This window comes from Schistocerca cancellata, chromosome 7 (genome assembly GCF_023864275.1).
Source record: "Schistocerca cancellata isolate TAMUIC-IGC-003103 chromosome 7, iqSchCanc2.1, whole genome shotgun sequence".
In the NCBI taxonomy this organism is placed as follows: Eukaryota; Metazoa; Arthropoda; class Insecta; order Orthoptera; family Acrididae; genus Schistocerca; species Schistocerca cancellata.
Genome location: NC_064632.1, coordinates 466,340,025 through 466,358,588, shown reverse-complemented (window position 1 = coordinate 466,358,588; position 18,564 = coordinate 466,340,025). Strand labels below are relative to the sequence as shown.

Below are 18,564 nucleotides of genomic sequence, written 5' to 3'. Positions count from 1 at the left end.
CAAAGAACAAAACTTGTCTAGCTTGAAGGGGGGAACCAGATGGCACTATGGTTGGGCCGCTAGATGGTGCTGCCATAGGTCAAACGGATATCAACTGTGTTTTTTAAAATAGGAATCCCCATTTTTTATTACATATTCATGTAGTACATAAATAAATATGAATGTCTTAGTTGGACCACTTTTTTTGCTTTGTGGCAGATGGCTCTGTAATAGTCACAGACATAAGGCTCACAATTTTAGACGAACAGCTGGTAACAGGTAGGTTTTTTTAAAATAAAATACAGAACCTAGGTAAGTTTGAACAGTTTATTTCGGTTGTTCCAATGTGATACATGTACCTTTGTGAACTTATCATTTCCGAGAATGCATGCTGTTACAGCATGATTACCTGTAAATATCACATTAATGCAATAAATGCTCAAAATTATGTCCATCAACCTCAATGCATTTGGCAATATGTGTAACGACATTCCTCTCAACAGCAAGTAGTTTGCCTTCCGTAATGTTCGCACATGCATTGACAATGCGTTGACACATGTTGTCAGGCATTGTTGGTGGATCACGATAGCAAATATACTTCAACTTTCCCCACAGAATGAAATCCGGGGACGTCAGATCCGGTGAATGTGTTCGACGACCAAGCCACCTGTCATGAAATATGCTACTCAATACCGCTTCAACCGCATGCAGGCTATGTGCCAGACATCCATCATGTTGGAAGTACATCGCCATTCTGTCATGCAGTGAAACATTTTGTAGTAACATCGATAGAACATTACATAGGAAATCAGCACACATTGCACCATTTAGATTGCCATCGATAAAATGGGGGCCAATTACCCTTCCTCCCATAATGCTGCACCATACATTAACCCGCCAAGGTCGCTGATGTTCCACTTGTCACAGCCATCGTGGATTTTCCGTTGTCCAGTAGTGCATATTATGCTGGCTTACGTTACCACTGTTGGTGAATGACACTTCGTCGCTACATAGAATGAGTGCAAAAAATCTGTCATCATCCTGTAATTTCTCTTGCTCCCAGTGGCAGAACTGTACATGAAGTTCAAAGTTGTTGCCATGCAATTCCTGGTGCATAGAAATATGCAGTTTCTCGTAGCCCTGTTACACAACCCCATTCTACCTCAATGAAGTGTTGACAAGGCCATCTTTTTTGCCTTAAAGGCATTTTTGACTATCAACTTACAAAGGCCAATCTCAAAGGTAACTAATACCCATGACCTTTACAACATGTATTGAAATCAGACCTGATTTGTACCCCCATGGTGGTGCTACAAGCACCACTCTTATGCAACTGGTGCAAATATTTGAAAAACCGTCATCCTTCAGATGTAGAAACATGCCTACCAACTTTTGTTTATATTGGACAGCTCCTTCTTGGTTTTGTGATTTTTTTTCTGTCAGTGTTTTCGACAAAATTTCCCTATTTTTAACTTTCAGCAGATTACCATACATACTTTGTCAAAAACCAGTGTTATGAACATTGCTTTGTCCATTACTAAGTTCCATCATTGCTACTTCCTTAATTCTGTAGTAACTTCTGACTTCTTGTATAATGGATGTTATCTCATAATCTCACTTTCACAATTTGCTACTGTGTTAAGGGGAGTGACAATGTGTGAACACACCAACATTTGATGCAGGTACAGATCCAAGGGGAGAACAGTTTACCAAAACCATTTATATTTTTACATGTATTGAATCCCAAACTTATAATCAACTTATACAGAATAATGTATACATAAAAATAAGTGGAAAGACCTTCCATTAAGAAAAAAAGATGACTTAAGGCCACAGTGTACTTCTGAGTGAGGAAAAAATTGAATTTTGTAAAACTTTATTAAATTCTTTACACTTTTCTTATTACACTGATATACACATTATTGGGTTTAGAATAAAAAATGATTGCTATATACTAAATTTTGGAGTTAGGGTCATGTACACTGCCACACCCCTTTATGTCAATTATAGGAAACCATTATTATTTTGCAAAAAACAGGATAATTTTTTTCTTCCAGTGATTCTATTTGGGATATATTCTATATATGTTGGCAACACTGCTGATGTCCAGCATCTGCTCTGGTGAATTGGTTTGTGTCTTACAGAAAGTCTGTTGCATAAGTGCTATGGATATTTGTAGTGTACATATTACTTTGCGTGCAGTGACACATTCAATGATAAGCTTTAAATGTAGCTCTAACATGAAAGACCAGTTGTTTGTCGGTGGCAGAATACAGGCACAGGAGGTTGAGAGGTTTGCTCTTCCAGTCACAATGTTCTGATGCACAATTTATTTTATTCGCAATTTCCAGTAAGTTGCGTTTTTTTTTTTTTTTTTTTTTTTTTTTTTTTAGGTGCATATATCTCCTGAATGCTATAAAGCATTACACTAATTTTTTCCTGCAACTTGTAGTTGTCTATACCTCTCTGGAAGATATAAACATTACTGTAGCTTCATGTAAATTGCAGAGAAAGAAAATTTTTAATTAGGAAAAATTTTCTGAAAATTAAAATATGAAGAATAATAATAGTTTTCACGTTAATACATGTAATGCGCAGAACTGAACATATCTGGCATTACATCCATCACGTGATATACATTTGGTAAAAATTTGGTTTCCTAATATATGTATTATGCAATTAAAAGGTACCTGGATTTTTTAGGAAGTACTTTAGAAATTTTGTACATAAATTTTTTTGTTATTTTTTTTTAAACATCAGCACTTACTGAATTGTTCAAAATCTTTGTAAATTGCTTAGAAAGTATTCTACATTAACTGTGATATGGTACAAAAGTGTAAAATGTATGCAAAATAAACAGTGCATGAAAGAAACAGGTGCTGACTTTCACATAATATGACGATGAAAAAATATCCTGTGTCCTTGACAATTAATTTTCATCAAATGATCAAAAAAGACAGCAGTCCCCCATTTCAGCCGAAAAGTCATAATGGAATGGTATATACTGTATTTTGTACTATGTAAATTATTATGTTTCCAAAGTTGGAAAAATTTGTTGCTATTAGTGTTCATAAACTAAATGCTATGACTGATTTATTTCTCAACCTTTGACATGAGTGTTTTTCAAATGATATACACTCTAAGACAAAAACAGATGCACCATGAAGGAATTATCCAAACAGGATGCAATCTGTAGATGTGACATACATGTACAGGCAAACAAATTATCACAATTCCAGAAAAACTGGCTGATTTATTCAAGAGAAAGAGCTCCACAAATTTAACAATTCAGTAGCATGTTGATCCACCTCTGATTCTTATGCAAGCACTTATTTGGTTTGGCGTTGGTTGACAGAGTTATTGGAGTTCTGAGGGATACTGTGCCAAATTCTGTCCAATTGGCATGTTAGATCATTAAAACCTCATATTGGTTGGAGGGCCCTGCTCATAATGATCTGAACGTTCTCAACTGGGGAGAGATCCAGTGACCTTCCTGGCCGAGGTAGGATTTGGCAAGCACAAAGACCCCTTTGGCTCTCATCTATGGAATCCTTACAGCACAGCATTATCAGTACGTTAAGAACAAAATAGCTTATAGATCTTTAGACTTGAGTGAATACTGTATTGATCAACATTGTGAGGTTTGTGGAGTTGTAATCTGTACTGATTTCTCTTAAGTAACTGTCCTTTCATTTTATAGTGCTCCTACAGGGAAAATCTGTATTTTTCTAAAACAGTTAGAATTTCTGTTAACTCATCTCTTTACAAAAACAAAAGATATTATAATTGTAGGTGATTTTAATAATGACTTTCTTACTGATAACATGGGAAGAAATGATTTATCACATTTAATGAACTCTTTTAACTTAACAGCACTGGTGGATTTTCTCAGTAGAGTCACAGCTAATTCTACATGTCAGAATGACAAAATCTTCTTAGACAGCAGTAGAATTCTAAACATAACTGTAAAACGTATATTGAATGGGCTCTCAGGCCATGATGGTCAACTACTTTCAATTGATAATGTTAGCCCTCTTTGTAAGAACAATTCCTGCAGTAAAACTTTCAGAGTAATTAACACACAGTCTATCAATAGCTTCTGTAATTCCCTACAAGAAGTAGACTGGGACGATGACAATGTTAATGACAAGTACAATGCTTTTCTAAATAAATTTATCTGCCTATTCGAAGTGGCCTTTCCTAAAAGGACCGTCAGATCCAAATGCGAGACCTACTGTAATAAAAACTGGCTAACTCCGGGCATTAAAACGTCTTGCAGAAGGAAAAGGAATCTGTATGCCTCACTCAAATCCAGTTATAGTGTAGAAATGGAATAATATTACAAACTATACTGCTCTATCCTTTAAAAAGTTCTAAGAAGGGTAAAGAGTATTTCTATAAAATCAGAAATTGATGTCTCTAATAACAACATTAAAACCATATGGGGCATAATAAAAAGGGAAACAGATAAAATCCCTGCTGCAGAAAACACAATAGAAATTAAAACAAATGATACCATTCATGACAATGTAGAAATAATCACTGACATTTTTTACAACCACTTTCTGGCATCAGCAGTACAAACTGGCAAAACATGTTCTGTTAATGAAGTCATGTTATCCCTTCAAACAGCTATTAATAAAAAAAACAAGCAGATTAAAGTGTCTCCTGTCACAGTACATGAAATTGAGAATATAATTATATCTAAAAACAAAGATGATTTGACTTACCAAACGAAAGTGCTGGCACGTCGACAGACACACAAACAAACACAAACATACACACAAAATTCTAGCTTTCGCAACCAATGGTTGCCTCGTCAGGAAAGAGGGAAGGAGAGGGAAAGACGAAAGGATTTGGGTTTTAAGGGAGAGGGTAAGGAGTCATTCCAATCCTGGGAGCGGAAAGACTTACCTTAGGGGGAAAAAAGGACGGATATACACTCGCGCACACACACATATGCATCCACACATATACAGGCACAAGCAGACATATACAGAGGCAAAGAGTTTGGGCAGAGATGTCAGTTGAGGCGGAAATGCAGAGGCAAAGATGTTGTTGAATGACAGGTCAGGTATGAGTGGCGGCAACTTGAAATTAGCGGAGATTGAGGCCTGGTGGATAACGGGAACAGAGGATATATTGAAGAGCAAGTTCCCATCTCCGGAGTTCGGATAGGTTGGTGTTAGTGGGAAGTATCCAGATAACCCGGACGGTGTAACACTGTGCCAAGATGTGCTGGCCGTGCACCAAGGCATGTTTAGCCACAGGGTGATCCTCATTATCAACAAACACTGTCTGCCTGTGTCCATTCATGCGAATGGACAGTTTGTTGCTGGTCATTCCCACATAGAATGCGTCACAGTGTAGGCAGGTCAGTTGGTAGATCACGTGGGTCCTTTCACACGTGGCTCTGCCTTTGATTGTGTACACCTTCCGGGTTACAGGACTGGAGTAGGTGGTGGTGGGAGGATGCATGGGACAGGTTTTACACTGGGGGCGGTTACAAGGGTAGGAGCCAGAGGGTAGGGAAGGTGGTGTGGGGATTTCATAGGGATGAACTAAGAGGTTACGAAGGTTAGGTGGATGGCGGAAAGACACTCTTGGTGGAGTGGGGAGGATATAATTAGAGAGATGAAGAGCAAGAATTCTGTTGGCATAGATGGTATCCCTTCAACATTACTGAAGGAGACTTTAAGCCGATAAGCAAAATACTGTGGCACATATTCAATGAATCCATCCAGCATGGGATTGTTCCTGAGAGACTAAAGTATGCTATTGTCAAACCTCTCTTTAAAAAAGGCGATAAAGGCAACATTATTAACTATTGGCCTATCTCCCTTTTAACAACCTTTCCTAAATTTCTTGAGAAATTGGTTCAGAAAAGACTTATTGAACAGCTCATGCATTATAAGGTATTAAACAGTAGCCAGTTCAGATTTCAACAGGGTGTATCAACAGAACAAGCTCTTTTTTCCTTCACCCATAAAATCTGAGAGTCTTTTAATTATAAATTATCTCCTGTTGGTATCTTCTGTGACCTTTCTAAGGCCTCTGATAGTGTTAATCATGAAATCCACTTTGTTGTTGTTGTGATCTTCAGTCCTGAGACTGGTTTGATGCAGCTCTCCATGCTACTCTATCCTGTGCAAGCTTCTTCATCTCCCGGTACTTACTGCAACCTACATCCTTCTGAATCTGCTTAGTGTACTCATCTCTTGGTCTCCCTCTACGATTTTTACCCTCCACACAGCCCTATAATGCTAAATTTGTGATTCCTTGATGTCTCAGAATATGTCCTATCAGCCGGTCCTTTCTGCTTGTCAAGTTGCGCCACAAACTCCTCCCCAATTCTATTCAATACCTCCTCATTAGTTATGTGATCTACCCATCTAATCTTCAGTATTCTTCTGTAGAGCCACATTTTGAAAGCTTCTATTCTCTTCTTGTCCAAACTATTTATCACCCATGTTTCGCTTCCATACATGGCTACACTCCATACAAATACTTTCAGAAATGACTTCCTGACACTTACATCTATACTCGATGTTAACAAATTTCTCTTCTTCAGAAATGCTTGCGTTGCCATTGTCAGTCTACATTTTACATCTTCTCTACTTTGACCATCATCAGTTATTTTACTCACCAAATAGCAAAACTCCTTTACTACTTTAAGTGTCTCATTTCCTAATCTAATTCCTTCGGCATCACCCAACTTAATTCGACTACATTCCATTATCCTTGTTTCGCTTTTGTTGATGTTCATCTTATATCCTCCTTTCAAGACACTGTCAATTCCATTCAACTGCTCTTCCAAGTCCTTTGCTGTCTCTGACAGAATTACAATGTCATCAGTGAACCTCAAAGTTTTTATTTCTTCTCCATGGATTTTAATTTCTACTCCAAATTTTTCTGCTGTCTTTTTCTTCACTGCTTGCTCATTATACAGATTGAATAAAATTGGGGAGAAGCTTCAACCCTGTCTCACTCCCTTCCCAACCACTGCTTCCATTTCATGCCCCTCAACTCTTATAACTGCCATCTGTTTTCTGTACAAATTGTAAATAGCCTTTCACTCCATGTATTTTACCACTGCTACCTTCAGAATTTGAAAGAGAAGATTCCAGTCAACATTTTCAAAAGCTTTCTCTAACTCTACAAATGCTAGAAACATAGGTTTGCCTTTCCTTAATCTTTCTTCTAAGATAAGTCATAAAGTCAGTATTGCCTCACGTGTTCCAATATTTCTACAGAATCCAAACTGATCTTCCCTGAGGTGGGGCTTCTACCAGTTTTTCCATTCGTCTGTAAGGAATTCGTGTTAGTATTTTGCATCCATGACTTGTTGAACTGATTGTTCGGTAATTTTCACATCTGTCAACACCTGCTTTCTTTGGGATTGGAATTATTATATTCTTCTTGAAGTCTGAGGGTATTTCGGCTGTCTCATACATCTTGCTCACCAGATGATAGAGTCTTGTCAGGACTGGCTCTCTCAAGGCCGTCAGTAGTTCTAATGGAATGTTGTCTACTCCCGGGGCCTTGTTTCGACTTAGGTCTTTCAGTGTTCTGTCAGACTCTTCCCACAGTATCGTATCTCCCTTTTCATCTTCATCTACATCCTCTTCCATTTCCATAATATTATCCTCAAGTACATCGCCCTTGTATAGACCCTCTATATACTACCACCTTTCTGCTTTCCCTTCTTTGCTTAGAACTGGGTTTCCATCTGAGCTCTTGATATTCATACAAGTGGTTGTCTTATCTCCAAAGGTCTCTTCAATTTTCCTGTAGGCAGTATCTATCTTACCCCTAGTGAGATAAGACTCTACATCTTTACATTTGTCCTCTAGCCATCCCTATTAGGCCATTTTGCACTTCCTGTCGATCTCAGTTTTGAGACGTTTGTACTCCTTTTTGCCTGCTTCATTTACCGCATTTTTATATTTTCTCCTTTCATCAATTAAATTCAATTTCTCGTCTGTTACCCAAGGATTTCTACTAGCCCTCATCTTTATACCTACTTGATCCTCTGCTGCCTTTAATACTTCATCTCTCACAGCTACCCATTCTTCTTCTACTGTATTTCTTTCCCCCATTCTTCTCAATTGTTCACTAATGCTCTCCCTGAAACTCTGTACAACCTCTGGTTCTTTCAGTTTATCCAGGTCCCATCTCCTTAAATTCCCACCTTTTTGCAGTTTCTTCAGTTTTAATCTACAGTTCATAACCAATAGATTGTGGTCAGAGTCCACATCTGCCCATGGAAATGTCTTACAATTTAAAACCTGGTTCCTAAATCTCTGTCTTACCATTATATAATCTATCTGATACCTTCTAGTGTTTCCAGGATTCTTCCATGTATACAACCTTCTTTTATGATTCTTGAACTAAGTGTTAGCTATGATTAAATTATGCTCTGTGCAAAATTCTACCAGGCAGCTTCCTCTTTCATTTCTTACTGCCAATCCTTATTCACCTACTATGTTTCCTTCTCTCCCTTCTCCTACTCTCGAATTCCAGTAACCCATGACTATTAAATTTTCATCTCCCTTCACTACCTGAATAATTTCTTTTATCTCATCATACATTTCATCAATTTCTTCATCATCTGCAGAGTTAGTTGGCATATAAACTTGTACTACTGTAGTAGGAATGGGCTTCATGTCTATCTTGACCACAATAATGCGTTCACTATGCTGTTTATAGTAGGTTACCTGCACTCCTATTTTGTTATTCATTATTAAACCTACTCCTGCATTACCCCTATTTGATTTTGTATTTATAACTCTGTATTCGCCTGACCAAAAGTCTTGTTCCTCCTGCCACCGAACTTCACTAATTCCCACTATATCTAACTTTAATCTATCTATTTACCTTTTTAAATTTTCTAACCTACCTGCCCAATTACGGGATCTGACATTCCACGCTCTGATCCGTTGAACGCCAGTTTTCTTTCTCCTGGTAACAACGTCCTCCTGAGTAGTCCCTGCCCGGAGGTACGAATGGGGGACTACTTTACCTTCGGAATATTTTACCCAAGAGGACGCCATCATCATTTAATCATACAGTAGAGCTGCATGCCCTCGGGTAAAATTACGGCTGTAGTTTCCCCTTGCTTTCAGCCGTTCACAGTACCAGCACAGCAAGGCCGTTTTGGTTAGTGTTACAAGGCCAGATCAGTCAATCATCCAGACTGTTGCCCCTGCAACTACTGAAAAGGCTGCTGCCCCTCTTCAGGAACCACACGTTTGTCTGTCCTATCAACAGATACTTCTCCATTGTGGTTGCACCTACGGTATGGCCATCTGTATTGCTGAGGCACGCAAGCCTCCCCACCAATGGGGAGGTCCATGGTTCATGGGGGGGGGGGGGGGGGGGAATCCTCTTAGCAAAGGCTGAATATTATGGTATAAGTGGCTCAGTTGGCTCATGAATTAAATCCTAACTAGCTGGAAGAAAGCAGAAGGTCATGTTGAACGACTCTGAGGTGTTCTCTGTGTCATCTAGCTGGGGCTCAATTGGCTGTGGTGTTCCTCAGGGCTCTGTACTTGGCCCCCTTCAAGTATTTTCAAGAATTTTATTCACCATAGATCATTTTACAATGATATTGGCTTCGTCATACAAGATGTACTAGTACATACAGAATAACAAAATAAACTTCTGTCAATACATTATAAATACATTTGAAGCATGGCAGTGTACCAAATTACAAAGGATAGCTTTTAAAAGCTAACGCAACAAGCTATCTTATAATCTAATATAATATGGTATTTTATTGTTTATAGTATAAACTTTGTAATTACACATGATTAACCACAGCACAAAATAATATGTTTAACTACAGACAACTTTTAAATGCTTATATTCTCCTCAGGCATCTCAAAGAATTCTTTAATGTCATAGAACGGATGATCTGACAGCCAGCTGTACCACTCAATTTTAAAAGAATTTGTATCCATAGACTGAACATGAATTGGCAGTTTATTGAACATTTTGAGTGGGTTAACTTTGTGGGAATTTCCTGTTCTCGCTAATCTGTGGCGCGGTATGTCTAAATTACCGTTCGCCCTGGTGTTGTGTTCGTGTATTTCCTTTCTGGCAATAAATTCTGAAATATTATTTTTAATATAGAGTACAGACACATAGATGTATAAATTTATAATTGTAAGTATTCTGAGTCTGGAGAAAAGAGGACGACAGTGCTCCCTATGACCTCTTTTACATATTATACGTATGACTTTTTTTTGTAATTTCAATACGTTTTTGATGTGAGGGGAGTGCCCCCGTATAATGAGACCATATGAAATATGTGACTGGAATAGCCCAAAGTATGTCACCCTGAGGTACTCCAAGCTCACTACCTCCCTTAGTTTCAAGAGAAGGTATGCCACCCGAGATATTTTTTCACTTACATGATTGACATGTTCCTCCCAATATAGTTTTGAGTCAATGTGAATACCTAAGAGTTTTACCGACTTATTGCCTACTTCATTTGATGTTCCCATTAAAAGTTGTTGTGTTTTGTCAGGACTGCATAGGAGCTTATTGGCTGCAAACCAGTCCAGGGCCTTATCTAGTGTTTCTTTTGTTAGGTTATTCAGATCTGAAATGTTCTGATGTGTGGTAAGTAGTGTTGTATCGTCAGCATAACACACAACAGGGTGAGCTATATTTTTAGGTAAATCATTAATAGCGACAATGAAGAAGAAGGGTCCAAGGATAGACCCTTGTGGTACACCTGTGCTGATTTCCATGATGGAAGAATTTAAATTTCTGACTGAAACGAATTGTTTACGGTTACTTAAATAAGAATTTATCACAGATAAAGTGCTCCCTCTCACCCCATAAAACTCTAGTTTCTCCAGTAGTATGTCAACAGGAATGCAATCGAAAGCTTCGCTTAGGTCACATAATACCAGTGATACCATGTTATTATTTTCAAAAGCTGTTAAGGTTTGGTCAATGATTTCCAAGATGGCCCCTGTTGTGTTCTTCCCCTTTCGAAAGCCAAACTGATTGTTACATAGGATATTGTGTTTTTCAAAGACGTTGCTTATTTGTGTGTGTATCAGCACCTCAAATACCTTTGAGAATATTGGAACAATGGAGACTGGTCTGTGGCTTTGGGGGAGATGTTTGTCTCCTTTTTTAAAAACTGGGACAACTTTTGATACCTTGAGTGCATCCGGAAAAACTCCAAATTCTACACATTTATTAAAAATATAAGCTAATGGTTTGACGATTGAGTGTATTGTTTTTTTAATTATGTTATTTGATAACCAATAACAGTCCATACTTTTAGAACCTGAAAATTTGGATACAGCTTTTATAACATCAGCAGGTGTGACAGCCCTCCATTGAAATGCCAGGTTAACAGGCAGTGGTGTTCCAACAAGGTTCATTGCAGATGAATTTGTTGCTTTGATACTGTTACTTATTTCTTTAACTGAGTTTAAAAAGTACTCGTTTAATTCTTCAGGATCAAGCAGAGCTGTTTCTGTGCATTTTGGTGTATTCTCTTGTTTTATTATTTGCCAGGCTGCCTTGCATTTATTGCCTTCTCTTCCTCATCTCTATCAATGACCTTCCCTTGCATACTAGCTTTAAAATTCACTTTACTGTTTTTGCTGATGACACCTCTATTCTCATCAATAAAACTCCCAACCTCAATCTTGAGGAATTGGCCAATATTGTCTTTAGTGAAGTATGTAACTGGTTTGTAAATAATGGGTTATCACTAAATGTTAATAAGACCCAGTTTGTGCATTTCCAAGTAAGGAAAAAGTTGAGGATCAATTAAGTATTACATTGAATGGTAGTGAGTTATTACAAGTTGAGTCAACCAAGTTTCTGGGTGTACACATTGACAACAGTCTAAAATGGTCTGAACATATTTTGCACCTCCACAAAAAACTCAGCTCAGCAACATTCGCTGTTCATATTATGTCCACTGTATGTGACCGAGACACCATAAAAACTGCTTATTTTAGTTATTTCCATGCATTATTGCTGTATGGCGTATTTTTCTGGGGTAATCAGCCAATATAAAAAAAATATTCATTGCCCAAAAGAGAGTTATTAGGATAACGAGCAGAGTCCAGCCTAGACATTCTTGTAGGAACCTTTTCAGAAAATTAGGGATACTGACAACTGCATGCCAATATATCTACTCCTTGTTATGTTTCATTGGTAAAAATGGACAATCATACAAAACCAGTACCATACCCACAATACCAGGAGGGAGATGGACCTCCATTATGAATCGAAAAACCTGACTATTGTACAAAAAGGAGTCCATTACATGAGCTGCAAGGTGTTCAATGCTCTTCCACCATCACTGAAACTACTTATCCACGAGCTTCCCAAATTTAAACAACAGTTCAAACAGTATTTACTAGATAATTCCTTCTATTCGATGGAAGAATATTTCAGTAGAGTAACTGATTTTTTCATTTACTAATTTGATGTGCTATTGTGCATTACACTACTCACAATCACTGTTAACATTACTGTGTCTTTCATTTAGCAAATAAGATCTACCATATTTTTTAATGTAATTTTTTCTGTACCTATAGATGTGTATTTTGTCTTATACCAAATATCCTCTTGCAAGAGGTACTTATATGTATTACTTTTGTATTATTTGTAATAATTCTGACATGTCCTACATCCTGCCTCACAGTATTGGATTTATGGGATATAAATAAATAAATAAATGGTATTCTATGCTTGTTGCCCTTCATGGCAAGTCATCCTGAGCTCACATTTCAGCAAGATAATGCCTGCCTGCACACTGTGAGCATTTATATTGCTTGTCTTCATACTTGCCAAACCCTCCCTTGCCCAGCATGGTCACCAAAGCCCTCACCAACTGAGAACATTTGGAGCATTATGGGAAGGCCCCTCCTACCAGCTCGAGATTTTGATGGTCTAATTCACCAACTGGACAGATTTGGCATGATATCCCTCAGGAGGACATCCAACAACTCTGTCAGTAAGTGGTAAGCTGAATAATTGCTTGCATAAGGATGAGATGTTTGTATTTTCCCACCTCCGCATTGCAAATGTTTTGACTTTTGAGTGAAATGCCCAGTCGATATGCTGTTGTTTTCACCTCAATTCTACCAACAGTGAAAGTTGTATAGTTCTCGGGGTGTTGTACAATTCCTCGATTCGTCTTGTCGCTGTGCAGCCTATGAAAAGGATTGCGGAAGACTCCCAAATAAATTCCAAAGTACAGTGCAGTTTTAACACCAATATGTTTCCAGGACTCTGGTGTCCGAATCTGGTGAACTGTACCGGTTACATCACATGTACCCAAAGTTGACATCAAATGACACAGTGTTCACAACAATCAACAAACGAGTGAGCCTACAATACATTTGCTCGCAACCCTAGCCAAAAAACGAGTGCCCCAAGGCGCCTGCGTGACCTCTATTTATACTTTTGTTAACAATTACCTACAATGAAAATTACAATTTTATGTAAAATCACAATTAAAAGTTAAACCAAATATGAGATACCCGTTGCTAAAAATTTACAATCTCAGTGCTGAACAAGGTGAACCTATTTTCAACTTAATTATGAGTTAATATAACATTTTCTGACTGATTATGTTACAGGTAACAATTACATTTCTAAATTTGTTTATAATAAATCAACTAGTGCCTGAATTTTAGTGCTAACATATATTGGAGATTCAATTAACAAGCTTTATTTATATGTTCTATTTAATTTGCTGTAGTAATTTTATAATGATAGGTTTACTGGTACATCCTGACCATGTGCTACATTTCTTTCGATTAGTTACAGTATTAATTTCACATAAGAACAATGTTAATCAGCAAAGCATCATTATTGAATTATATGTATACTGAAATAGTGGTTATTTTTGTATGTAATTTGGAAACAGGTCACTTTACAATTGGGCAATTAGGACTGGTGTTTATCTTTAATGCTCTCCGAGGGGTTCTGATCGGTAGCAATGAGATACAGTAATATTTCAAGGACCAGATGTGGATGACCACATTATTGACTTAGTCAATTTGTAAAGTTCTTTTAATCATCCAATTTTTCTAGAATTGTAATCATTTGTTTGTCTGTAATTTCCACCTGCCCCACTCCCACCCCCACCCCCCCTGATCTAAACAGAGATGACAAGAATGAAATGCATTTTAAAAATCTCCTTAAAAACTGTGCCCCATCCCAGAATCGAACCAAGGATGTTCATCTGTTTTGACAGTGATGTTGTCTCCTATTCTGTTGAACTCCACTGTGGATCACCCTAATGACATGTGAGTGTTTCAGGGCCAACGAGAGATGGCAGGCTGAAGTACCTGTCACTGCGGGAGAAGGTTTCACCCATTGACCGGTACTACTACCCAGCCTCAGTGAACCAGCGCTACGGCTGGCTGGCACCAGCAATGCGTCAGGCGCTGAACCGGCCAGAGTGTGCGAGGAGTGAGCAGCCACGGCGTGCTGCGCTGCGCAGGAGGGACGTGCGGCCAGACCCCCCTGGACTCCGGAGGCCACTCACTACTAAACCACCAGAACGTGCCGAACTCTAGTCTTGGTCTACTGCTGTCCCAACCCTCAATGCCACTTTTTCTCTACTATATACTGAATATTGTTTGCTCCTGTTATAAAAAATAATTGTACCAACACCACATTCTTGTTCCTAACTTTTGTTTAGTGGTTTGAATCCACACATGAATTTAATCATGTCACATGCTGAACTGAGATCTACACAAGGTTAATTTTTGGCAAGTAAACAAGTCTCCATGAACTCTCATTTTTAGATTCCCAATTCCACACCTCCTGAGGCTATACTAATAATTTTCATGTTGTCTGTTCTGTCCTGAGGTGTATGTCTATGGTTTCTTTTGGTGTCTGAGGTTATGTAACTGTTGTGTTACCAATGAATAACAGAAACCCTTTGTGTAATGTTTGTTTATGTTTTTCACTTGCAGCTCAAATAAAAATATAAATGAAACACACATACTGGTTTGAATTCCAGGATGACTGCATCAGTATTATTTTATTTACTTGTTTATTTGTTGCTGTATCTGTTAAACCTATAGCCTTGTTAGCTCAAATGAGTAGCAATCAACACACTGTCATCAGAAAATTTATATTATACAAGTTGCTTCATTTATTAAATCAATTTACAGTTAAAAGTACGTAAAACTTATCACACTGACTATTAAGAAAACATAACCAGAAACCAAAGCTAATAATCAAAACTTGGTACTAAAAACTGATTTACCATATGGAGGAAAAAACAACTACTGATTCCCATTAGCTGAGTGACTCTTCTGGAAAAAGACTAACTCTGTTCATATACTGTACCAGCAAGTGCCTATTCCTATTTTTGATAACAGTGACTCATATATTGTTACTACAGCTACCTCCAGTGCCACTGGTATATTCCACCAAATCAGTGAAATTCCCAATTGGTTTCTGAGGCAAGCTACGAGTCTAAATACAACATACTCTATGATGCTTATATTTTATGATTAAATGAAACCACTGTAACACATTAAAAGTACCACTACATAAAAAAACTGCTTAACTGGTGGTTAACATTCAGATTAACATTCAGATACCATCTGCTACACTACATAGAAGGAATTTTAAAGACTTAGTTGATGATGAAATGGCAAAAAATTATGATTGACAGAGAAGATTTATTGTCCCAGACATCGAAAAGCACCTTGTGCTAAATTTTCAGGCAGGAGGCAAATGATGAAATGGGTAGAATGAATAGTAAATTTTCTTAAGTCTCGTGCATTATTCCACTGTCTGTTGCAACAGTTTTTGATGGAATTGAGTAAAGAGTATGGAGACTTTATATAAACTGCAAAGTATGTTGGTTAAGTAAAGGGGCTTGCCTGGAACAATAGTTTTGAATTTTTGAAAGAAAAAGGAGAGCAGGAACAAAAATTAGAATGACCCCACATTTCAAGTGACTTGACTGCACACTGTGCACAATATGACATTGTAAGGTGAGAAACAACTTATTTCTGATTTGATGAGGATGCATTTAAAAAGAAAATTGTGTTGTGAAAGGGACAATTTCTGACAAAAACATCATCCATTTCCCTTAGTTAACTGGCATTAAAGAAAATGTGAGGTTTGAAGAATTCAGTGTGGCCCTGAAAGAATTACAAGGATAGTTTTCTAAACATTTTGAGGATACGGCCAGTCTTACATCTGTTTTCAAGCTGCTTTTGAGGTCGTTTGCCATTTGAATTGAAAGTGCACCTAGGTATGTGCCGATGGAACAGATTGACATGCAATGTAATTCTGGATTAAAAGACAAATTCTTTTACATTGAAACTGTCTGGGAGGTGTACATTGTTCTCCTTGGGAAGGGATTCCCCATCTCCTTAATGAGGTTGCAACAAACATGATAAGATATTTTGATCAATGTATGTGTATGTGTGCACACACATGTGAAAAGCTTTTTTTTCCCCCTAGACTAAGTAAGTAATGATTATGTGACAACTGAGAATAAAAATCTGTGAAATTTTCCACTCCTGTCCTTGTGCTGACAATGTGTACCAGATACAGATATAATATATCAGCTACAATATAATCTTCAGCACACCAAAAACAATGAAATAATACTGAACATTTTGTTTGTTTGTTATCTATGTTGTCAATAAATGGGAAACCAAGTTGTATGCAGTGCAACTGCATTCCATTTAAATGAGGCACTTTCACCGTTTCCCCCTCTGCACCATCGTCACACTCAGGCAGCTTGGCATGCCATTGGGGAAAGTATGCAACCTGGCAAGAGAACTATGGCACATGAGCAAGAACACTGCTCACATGGCAAATTCCATCCCTGCTCTGCACAAATATTACCCCAATCTTTTGTTTGATGAACCTGTGGTACATTAAGATCCAAAGATGGGCTAAATCAGCCACAATTTTTTTATGGATTCTGATAGGGATTGAATCAGGTTGTGCACCTTTGTGCAGTTTTATTGAGTTCAGCTTTCCATCAACATCACTGACTCTAAATCTGTATCATTCATCTTTACATTTCTGCGAGGCTAGCAGGGGCAGTACTTTTGGATCTAGCTTTGTAAAGGAACATTTGAAATCAAGAGTTCAGCAAGTCAGCTTTGCTTTGCTACCTTCAATTTCAGTTTCTGTGTCATCAACAAGTGTCCATATTACAAATGAAGTGTTGCACATCTCAGTCTCTCCCTCTCTGCAGACAGAATGTAGGACTTCAGCTGGCTGAGTTGGTGATGTGGAAAAATGTTATGTCATTTTGTAGGCTATATCTCCTTGTTTCCTGCAATGAGAGGCAGAATTCAGAATGGATGCATCAGGGGTTTTGTGGATGACCTCTGTCACATGGTCCACTCATTCATAGACACTGTGATGATGTACTACAGCCAGTTGGCTACTCTACAGCATCCTGTAAGCCTTACTGACAGCCCATTTTCGTGGCCATTGTTTGGATACTGCTTTCACTGCCAAGTGGCTCAATTTAGGGAAATGGTCATTAGAATATAAGTCATTTAGCACCTCCCACAAGACAGTAATTACAAATTCAAGGGCAGTAGAGCATATTGTCAGGTCTGTAGCAGAGAAAATCTTTGATTCATTGCTGAAGTGTCACTCTGCTTACATGTAGAAGGCACAAGTTTTCTAATAGATGTGGATCCTATGAAACAAATATAGGGTCATGTCTTGTAGTAGTTCCAAAGCATATTTTGTATGTTCTCTTCAAAAAGGAAGAATGACAGGGATAATTCTTTAGTGAAGACTGTGAGGACTTGACAGTCAGTGTCTTCATGAAGGCATCAGTAGACAAAGCACAGGGTTATTACAAGTGAAATGTAAACCAATACATCTATTGTCTGTAGTCATGTGCTGTAGGTGATATGTGGGGACTAGTAAGAGTCACTAACCAATACAGTAACTCCACACTTCAGCCTTTCACCAAGCAAATAAGTACTTTTAAATTATAGCTCCCTCTCCTCCACAAAAAGGGGAAGCTGCCATCAGAGGTAAAACTAGGACTAAGAAAGTGGGCAAAAGCCATCTGACCAGAAAATGCAAACGTTCTCTGATTTACTTCTTAGTGTATATTATGAGGAAAACACTTTCAGGAAAATGGTCAGGTCATTGTGCCATATGTGCACAATATTTCAACAAAAGAATGAGTTATCATCAGATGCACTGATGTACTGTTGGAGGAGGCAGGTGTAGCTGTTATTTAAACCTGGGAGCACTGCTGGTAGGTCAGAGTTTAGGTACTTTGTTATATCCTGGTCACACTCCAGTGCCACACTTGGCTCGCTATTGCAATGTCCAGCAACCCAATATTACTCTTGTCTATGTTGTTTAACCTTTACTTTTGCATTCTTTTATTCTGGTCTAGCTTCTTGCTGATTCTTAAACAGGTCAAGAGCAGGATCTCAAACTTTACTGAGGCAGTAGCCTGACTCTCAATCAGTAACATTTTTTTGTGATTTTAATTTCAATGAATTCCATTATGATGAAATCATAGGAATCAGAGGTCCATGACTGTACCTTTGTTTGGTTGAAATTCTAAGTGTC

General features: G+C 38.0%; 1 protein-coding gene across 1 annotated transcript in view; it reads left to right on the top strand.

Moving 5' to 3' along the window:
• LOC126092829 (protein ATP6V1FNB-like) overlaps positions 1 to 14,549 on the top strand; it is a 101,536-nt gene extending 86,987 nt beyond the window's left edge. The window contains exon 3 of the mRNA XM_049908558.1: positions 14,290 to 14,549. Within this exon, the coding sequence (XP_049764515.1) occupies positions 14,290 to 14,549 (260 nt within the window). The remainder of the gene's footprint in view (positions 1 to 14,289) is intronic.
• Positions 14,550 to 18,564: the final 4,015 nt, after the last annotated feature.